This window comes from Otolemur garnettii, unplaced genomic scaffold (assembly GCF_000181295.1).
Source record: "Otolemur garnettii isolate 467f Iridium unplaced genomic scaffold, OtoGar3 scaffold00124, whole genome shotgun sequence".
NCBI lineage: Eukaryota > Metazoa > Chordata > Mammalia > Primates > Galagidae > Otolemur > Otolemur garnettii.
In genome coordinates, this window is record NW_003852519.1 from 4,504,647 (window position 1) to 4,514,069 (window position 9,423).

Consider the following 9,423-nt stretch of genomic DNA (forward strand, 5'->3'; position numbering starts at 1 on the left):
CTTTCCAAATCTGTAAAACAGACACATGACAGTGTAGGCTCATTAGCTGGAATATTTGTACCACTCAGGGGGCATGGGGGAGAAGCTGACAAGGGGGAGGCTACGTATGTGTGGGGAGAGGGCCACACATGTGTAGGAAATCTCTGTACCTTCTGCTTAATTTTTCCTGTGCATATAAAACTGCCCTAAAAAATAGTGGACATGTGATCTCTGAGAATCCTCCCACTTCTGAACGTCCTTATTTCTTCTGATGGTTCCTTGAAATGGACCTTCAGTGGAACTCTAGGTCTGTAGTGTTCCCTCTGCTTCCAGTTCAGACCTTTCCCTTCCTTCTCTGGCCAGCACCATCTTCTCTGGCTTTCAAGGCTCTAAGTTTCAGTGGTCAGTGTACCCCACCTGCCCAGCCCCCTGATGATAGATACATTATTATGTATTTTCTTTTTTTCTAGGTGTTTAATGAATATACACCTTGATTTAGTGCATCTTTATGTGAGAACCTTTTATTTTGTATTTGTGCCTCCGCAGGGCAGAATATTGATTACAGTCTCACTGTTTCTTCCATAAAAAGATCTTGAGGATTCACCTCTTCCTCTTTTCTTCTGTTGTTAGGCTAGGCAGCTCATTTTATCTTACCTAAATCACAATGGTGGCTTCATAACTGATTTCTTTACCTCTGGACTTTCTTTTTTTTGAGACAGAGTCTCAAGCTGTCACCCCAGTATCGTGGCATCACAGCTCACAGCAACCTCAAACTCTCAGGCTTAAGCATTTCTCTTGCCTCAGTCTCCCAGGTAGCTGGGACTACAGGCAATGCCTGGCTATTTTTTGTTGCAGTTGCCATTGTTGTTTGGTGGGCTGGGGCTGGATTCGAACATGCCACCCTACCCACTGAGCCACAGGCGCTGCCCTAGTTCCAAGTATTATGTGGACATTGTTGCATGTTGTAGTTCTTTAAATTTATGTACAATGCCTGCCCACCTCAATTATCTATTTAAGGACAGTTTGGTGGGAGTGCAAGATAATGGACATCTCTCTGCCCATTGAATTGGAAAGTTAATAATTCAGGCTGTTTTAAAACTCTTGAATTACGACAAGGGAAATATAGTGATAAACATGTTAGGGATTATAAAATGTTGGAAGATAAATTATATGTGAAAATTAACAGTCCTGTTGTCAAAACCATAATGAGGTCTCAGTCTAGGGCCAGTTGCTCATTGCACAAAGATCTAGTTACTGAGACAAGGAGAGTTGCTGATGAAGAAAGGAATTTTTAATCCCTCAGATGTCTTGTTGGGAGAATGGGAGAAGCTGCCTCAACTCCATGTCCTCTTGGAAGGTTCTTAATAAAAATATGTGGATAAATGAGTAGATTCGTGTTAGCCTTTTAACTAGGAAAGTTTTCAAACATAGCAGCAGGGAGACTAGTGTGATGAATTCATATACCTGTCCCCCAAATTCAACAGTAATCAATATTACCATGTATGTTTTACTAGTCCCCTTTTCTGCTATAATATTTTAGGGTACATCTATGACATCATGCCATTTTCCCCTAACACTTTGATATGTACCTGTAGAAAAACAATATATTATTATAGAATTACTTGGTCATTATCAACATTATGTAACATTATCACATGATAATCAAGTAATTATGTCACAATATAATTGATTTTCTTAAAATTGATTTACTTAAAAGATTTTAAAAGGAAAATGTTTTTACCCTCAGGAGGACAGGAATGCTCATACAACTATTACAATGAAAGTTAATATTTACTGAGAACTTAGAATATGTAAGGCATTGCCAAGTGCATGCATTATCCTGTACTTTCCTCTTATCCTGTTTCTATCCTGATTTTACAAGTGAGAGAGCTGATATTTTGAGAGGTAAGGCAACTAAATTACCCACACTTGTATGTATAGCTAGCAAGAGAATGTGAGTTGGGATTCAGCTCTGATCCATGTGACTCCGGACTATGCTCTCAGTATGGAAACTATATTGCCTCTTTATATGCAGTACTTAAATATGTTTTATTATTCATATAACCTTTATGTTCCATATATGGCGAGCTACTACTTATCTGTTCTTTTTAGCCTTTTTTTTTTTTTTTGTTATTAGGAATTCAAAATAAAACACAGATTACCTGGATTATGTATAGACTGGTCTGAAATGGAATAGTGGCTAGGAACCATGGAAGAACAGTTACCAGACAAATGAATTGGAAGTTAATGTATGTGTCCATTGCAACATGTGATTTCAGTGAATCTGTTTGTTGGCTCAGCAATAGGTAAAAAAAATTAACAAATAATTGTATATGTTAATGGGGTATAGTGTGTTATTTTGATATATCAATATGATGTGGAATGATTAACATCTGTCACTTCACATACTTATTTTTTTTGTGTTGAGAATTTTTGAAATCTAGTCTCTGAGCAATTTTGAAGTAGAGAATATATTACTATTAATTATAGTCACCACGTTGGGCAATAGATCTCAGAAACTTCTTATTCTTTATAGTAAAACGATGTTTTCTTCTGAGTAAATACCTAGTAATGAGATTGTGAGATCAAACGGTCTACATTTAGTTCTTTAAGCATTCTCTGTACTTCTTTCTAAAGAGGCTGAATTAATTTGACATCCCCCTATTCTTGCTATCCAGCTAAAACTTTGTACCCTTTGACCAACATCTTCAATTACCTAAATGGACTAAAGCAGAGCATGTACTGATCTTAATTGGTAGACCAAAATGAAGAAATCTGTAGACAATCTCTGTTATTTTAATTAACAGATTTTAAATTTCTTGTTCATTATTCCTCTTTAGAGATTTTAAAACAAAAAACAAAGAGGATTCCTTTAAAATTCAGCTCTTTAATATGTAAAGTTTGCCTCTGGGTGCACCAGCTCCTTGCTGGGGTGCTTTCTCCAACCCTGAGGTGTCCACTTTGAGGGTGCCTCTGCCCTATTAAAAGCTATCTGAGGGAATGGTAGGTAATTCAGTTGCCACTGAAATGTGAAAGAAAGACTGATGGTATAGAGAGCCACTTTTCCTGGGCAAGGCAATTTTAATTGGTACCAAGGAAAGACACTTCATTTGTGCCATTTAAAATTTCTCACCAAAGGGAATATGTAGTTGTGGGGAACCTTGCTGTCGCTGAAATCTTGCCGTTTTGACTTCTGTCCACTCTGTGTTTTGTACACTTGACCTTAAGTACTTTTCTCAGCCTTCCAGATCTGTACCTTTTAAATCCTGCCCTGCAGACAGGAGCAGGGTTCTCAATGAACACTGGACCCGAGCCAGCTCCTTCACAGCGCTGCCTTGGTCACCTGCCCAGCGCCCGCGCCCGGGCCTGGGGTTCGGCCGCGTCAGCGGAGCAGGCAGATGTGTCCCTGCGAGGCGCGACTGGGGAGGTGTTTACCGCCAGCGCCCAGCGCAGTTACTGTAGCGCTAATGCGGACTAACTTGCGCATGTGCGCGTCTAATGACTTCTCTTTTAAAGGAGGGATGGTGCTTTAAGGTTTTTGATGTCTTGTCACAGAGCATTTGAAAGCACTGGGAAAACCAGCTGCCTTGTCAAAACCTGTGCCACAAAGGAGAAACTGCAGAAGGCGATGAGGAGGCGGGGGAGGCAGTGTTTGAATCCGTGCCCAGCAGGTGGTGGTTTCCACTCTAATTCAGTTTCCAACAGATACTCCTAGACAGTGTTGGCAATCACCGTGCTCCATAATGTAGGGGGTTTGTGTGTTTGTTTTGGAGACAATGCCAGCTTAAGCCCTGTCTGCTTATACTCAGGAGTATTTTAGCACATGTTAGATGCCTGCTGTTGAAGAGGTACACCTACATCCCAAGCTCCTTCTGCCCAAGTGTGTGTTAAGTACATATTTAAGTACAAATAAAGGCATTACTCAGAGCATGAGACTGAGGGAGCAGGGATCTGGAGAGCATTCGACTTTTCTGCAAATCGAAGAGCAATGAGAAGATAATAAGAGATGTATGACATGTACAAGTAACCACAGAACACATCTTTTCTAGAAGTTTTCTTTCAAAACTTAGCTCGCTTTAGTTTCAAACGTTGATCTCTCATCTCAGTTCAAGAATTAGGTTATGTAGTTCTAGACCACCTTGATTAAGATTTTCTTCAAGTAAGTACATTTAATCAAATATAGCTTCATTTTTGAAGTCAGACTGAGTGGGATTCAAATTCTCATTCTTCTATGATTTTCAAGTTTTTATACCTAAAAAAAAATGTGATGGTGGCACCCATAGCTTACTAGGTAGGGTACCCACCACATGCACCCAGACTGGCCATTTCTAACCCAGGCCAGGAAGCTAGAACACCAATGACAACTGCAACAAAAAAAAAAATAGCTGGGCATTGTGGGGGGTGCCTGTAGTCCCGGGTACTTGGGAGACTGAGGCAAGAGAATCGCTTAAGCCCAATAATTTGAGGCTGCTGTGAGCTGTGATGCCATGGCACTCTACCCAGGGTAACATAGTGAGACTCTGTCTCAAAAAAAAAAAAAAATGTGGTGGATGAAGGGTAGGCCATATAGTAATTGTGAAGATTAAGTGAGGTAACGCACATGGTACATAGAACATCTGGCATGACACACAGAATATAGTGAGCCACAGTAAGAACTACTCTTCCCTTTACACATAACATAATAGTGATATCGGAATTTCTTCTTCAGTAGGTCCTTGGTCTGGGGGATTCTAAGAATGAACCCATGGACCACAGATCAATGGTAAGATAGGATTTTATGGCTCAGCGCCTGTGGCTCAAGTGGCTAAGGTGCCAGCCACATACACCTGAGCTGGCAGGTTCGAATCCAGCCCCCAGGCCACCAAACAACAATGACAGCTAAAACCAAAAAATAGCCAGGCGTTGTGGTGGGTTCCTGTAGTCCCAGCTACTTGGGAGGCGGAGGCAGGAGAATCGCTTGAGCCCAGGAGTTGAAGGTTGTCGTGAGCTGTGATGCCATGGTACTCTACCCAGGGCGACAGCTTGAGGCTCTGTCTCTAAAAAAAAAAAAAAGATAGGATTTTATTAGACAGAAAGGAATACAGAAAGAGTAAAAAGCTTCTGGCAAAGGGAGAGACCTAAGTTGGAAATCTCTCACATGGGCCCTTTGTCTAGGGCAGTGGTTTTCAACCTTCCTAATGCTGCAAACTTTTAATACAGTACTTGGGAGTCGGGACCACAGGTTGAGAACTGCTGGCCTAGGGATATATATTACATTTTGGCCAGGACTAGGTAGGTGGAAAATCATCTTTTGAAAGTTAATGAGTGCATTAACAAATGAGTGAAATGCAGTCCCTCCTCCAGTAGGGCAAGGTTATCTCAGGGAAGGGATTAGGGTGTGTGCTCCCTACTCAAGGTGGAACTACCCCAAATGTTTCAGCCATCTTTGTTCATGACCTTGATAGAGCCCAGAGGATGTGGCCTGGAAAAGGCGGCCTGTTTGTGCCTGAAAATGGGGGTCTGATTTCTGAGCTCTCCTGGGCCTAGAGAATGGGGGCATCCCTGTCCAGCCCCAACTAGGGGAATCCTGCATCAATAGGAATTGTGCAAAACTCTGACCTTAAAGCCAAAGAGTAACTGATAGTGAACAAGGGTATTTGCTGACTGTAATATTACATGGGCTTGTGTGGGAGAAATCAAATGGTGTGGCTGGAGCCCTACCCTGTGCTGGGATGTGTTGCGAGTTGAGTTGAAACTACTTATGTATTCAGTACTTTACACTGATTGCTTTCCTTCATGGAAATGTGATTAAAGGTTGTAATTATTGTTTTTATTTCCCCCAGGGGGCATTTATCCATCCCAAGTTCTTTTATTTTTCTGATTTTTTTTATTATTATCTTTGAAAAATAATAGCTAGACCCTATTAATAATAAGAGAGTGGGTGTTTGTTCAATAAGTGTCATTGGTACCATCCTATGACTATTTTAGGTAAGTAATCAGAGATTAATGTTCATGAGCTTATCTTTTTTTTTTTCTTTTGGCCAAAACAGACATTGGATTCAAAATTGAAGTATACACGTTTTGATAGCAAAAAGGTACTGATACTCAGTAGGTCATTTAAAATTATTTACCCAAGAGGATAGGTATCAGGAGTAATAAACTCATAAACTTGAGCAAATGAAGTTGTTAACATTCCTCCTAAAATGTGTTATTCATAATTTACTGTATCTTACCTTAGAGGTAAAACTTAAATGCCCTGGGAGAAATCATATATTACCTTAAATTCATAGTAAGTTATAAATGACTGGTAGATTTTTTTTTTTGCAGTGAGATTTAAGCGGACTAGTGTGTGATAAAGTAGGAAAGTGAGTACTCATTGTGGTAATGGGGGAATAGGTTTCTAGAAGAACAGGTATAGATATTATATAACCTTTAAGTTCCATTACTATATTTAGTAATATATTTTGTACTATATATTTTTTTCTTTTCTTTTCTTTTTTTTTTGGACCTTAACATATTTTTAAAATTTTAAATGAAATAGTTTTATTTTTAATTTTAGTTTGTTCTATTATAGAGATATACATAATACTTAAGATTTTTTTCTCAGGATTCGTTGCATGCAGCTCTGTTTTAGTACACAAGTGTCCTTGCAGACTCTCCAACATCAGCATAGGTAGCAGCTGTATGAATATTTTCTGTTGACTGATAGTATGAATTCATCAAGTAACAGGGCATTTTTGAACAATCCAAAGTTTTAATTTAGGAAAGCCCTTCATCAATTCTCTTATTGAGAGAAGTCTCTCCTTGAAAGGAAAGAGTTAAGTAGATTTTTCTCTGAAGCTCTTGGCTCTTAGAATCATTGATTAAATCTGCTCAAAGGACTCAGAGTTGACTCTTTACCCAACAGGGGGCCACAGTTATCCAGCTTCTTGATGAATTTCTTTAAGGTCTAATGATTCTTTCTGAACATTAGGCACATTTAAGGGCTTAGGGAAACTTTCATCTAAAGTTTTACCAGAGTACGTATTTGGAAATCTAAATGTGGTTTAATAAATCTCTTGTGGTGTGTCTTCATGAGAGCGTGCCATGGTTTGGATGCGATTTGTCCCAACCAAAACTGAAGTTGAAAGTTGATTCCCAATGTGGCCGCACTGGGAGGTGGGGCTTGGTGAGAGGTGTTTGGGTCCAGGAGGTGCATCCTTTCTGGGTAGATTATTGCCCTCCCTCAGAGGTGGGTGAGTTCTTGCTCTCCCCAAATGGATTAGTTCCCACTAGAGTGGGCTGTTAAGAAGAGCCTGATATCTTTGGCTTTTCTTCTCCCGCTTATTCTTTCTCCGTGAGATCTCTTTGCACCTGCCCATGCCCCTTTGCCTGTGTCTTCTTCCCCTTTGACCTTTTTCCATGTAATGATGGAGCCCCACATCTTGAACAACTCAGCCTGCAGAACATGAGCCACATAAACCTCTTTCCTTTATAAATTACCCAGCCTCAGTTATTTTATAGTAACACTACGGGACTAAGGCAAAGCATATATCCACACAGTAGTACAATCCGGATCTTGTCAGTAAAATGTCTTGTGATATGAAAACTTTTGTCCACAAATTACCAGATTTATTTAAGATGTTAATTTGATTGAAAAGCATGAAAGAACTGATTTTAGATGGCAGTATTGCTAGTACAAGGATTAACTCTCAGCATTGAGTGTGTAAATGGAGGCATGTGTCTGTGTTCTCCAGATTTGGCCAGCATGCATGAAGCCATAGAGATCTCTAACTTTTTCTGATATAAGTAAATGTTCATTATACAAAATTGGCAGAAATTTGGCTATAGTATCTTCTTTAATTCATTCAATATTTTACACCAATCTTACCAAGTCAATTAATGTGGTCCCCAGTATTTTAGGTCTATAGAGTTTTCTGTCTGAATTTCAAGATGCTCTCTGTAACCCGACACCACTGTAACTGAGCTGTCATATCTTTACTCCGAAACACAAATTTTGCCATTGTTATTGTTCTAGAAACAGGCCATAACAGTTTCTGAACTGGTCTTCATTCATAGTATACTCAGTGTTTGAAATGTCTGTCTTCTCCTCAACTCCCAGTCAATTTCTACTAATCTGTCATAGCAAGTTGGCTTGTTGAAACCTTCCCTGGCCACTCTTGTCTTCACGTAGTGACAGAGTTAGCACTAGGACACAATCTCCTGCCTTGTTCTGCATTGTCATGCCCACTGTTTGGTATCACTGCTCAACTGGATTAAATGACAACTGCCAGACCAAGTTGGCTAGTTCTTTCTTTAGCAGTGATGGCCTTTTAATCTGATCGTTAAGTCAGAGAAGGCCTGCAATATCAAACCAGTTGTAGTAGGATAAAACATTGTATGACAGCAAACTCAATGGTTTCCAACTCCAAATCCAGTGATGACCCATACCATAGAACCAGAACCTAGAATTCCTTTTCTCCACGTCAGGGCTGTGAACCACGTGCTGATACCTTGCATCTCCCTACAAATTTCCATTCCTGGCAGCACAATACTAGACCTCATTAGGGGGTCTGTGGGTTTGGATGTGTTGCCATTCTGCTGTTGAAGTTTCACAATACACCTACTGGGAATGATAATAAATTAGAAACAAAATAGGCGGAAAACCATTGGATATTTTAACTGCCCCTTTCATTCACTTCTCAATTCAAGAAAAGAAGTGACAGTTCTCAAACAGCTTTGATATGTGGGTTGCTGAGGAAAACTACATATATCATCCCATCCTGGCAGGTTACAGGTTCTTTGTAAGACTTAATGAAGTGCTTCATACTGGGAACCTAGTGGACCTACTTAGTTTCTGGAAAATCTTTTGATAATGCTTCCCCTAAGAGTTTAAGGAAAATGCCAACAGAATAAAAAAATACCGCCTTTAAAAAAAAAGATTTAAACATATTTAAAGAATAGCAAGAAAAGAATTTGAAAATCTGCTGTTCATTCCCTAGAGAGGTCACTCATTGGTTGACACCAGATTTATTATAGCACATGACCTTTTCAAAGCTAACAAAACTCTTTGGAGGAGAGTTTAGAGAAACAATTGATGGACATAAAACTGGAGATATTTTGAAAAGCTAAAAATATGTTAGAATTCTCAATAAATAGAGCTGAATTTAAGGTTTCACTATAATTTTTTCTTTTTTTAGTGTTGAGGATTCTTTGAAGGTACAAGCAACCAGGTCACACTGATTGCATTTGTTAGGTAAAGTCCCTCTTACCAATTGTGCTTTGCCCTCACTGAGAACCCACCCTCTCCCTCCTTCCCTCTCTTTGTTCTTTCTTTCTCCCACCCCTATCTCTCCTCTCCTCTCTCTGCTCTCCCCTTCTCCCATCCCTTACCGTGTCATTAATTACCATTAATTGTCCTCATATCAAAATTGAATACATAGGATTAATGCTTCTCCATTCTTGTGATACTTTACTAAGAATAAT

The 9,423-nt window shown here is 39.6% G+C and overlaps 1 protein-coding gene across 1 annotated transcript in view; it reads left to right on the forward strand.

Annotated features, from left to right (window-relative positions):
* The first annotated feature begins 2,187 nt into the window (after window positions 1–2,187).
* Window positions 2,188–9,423, forward strand: part of DERA (deoxyribose-phosphate aldolase) — a 99,109-nt gene continuing 91,873 nt past the window's right edge. The window contains exon 1 of the mRNA XM_023517913.1: window positions 2,188–2,285. Coding sequence (XP_023373681.1) covers window positions 2,231–2,285 — 55 coding nt within the window. The 5' untranslated portion in view covers window positions 2,188–2,230. The remainder of the gene's footprint in view (window positions 2,286–9,423) is intronic.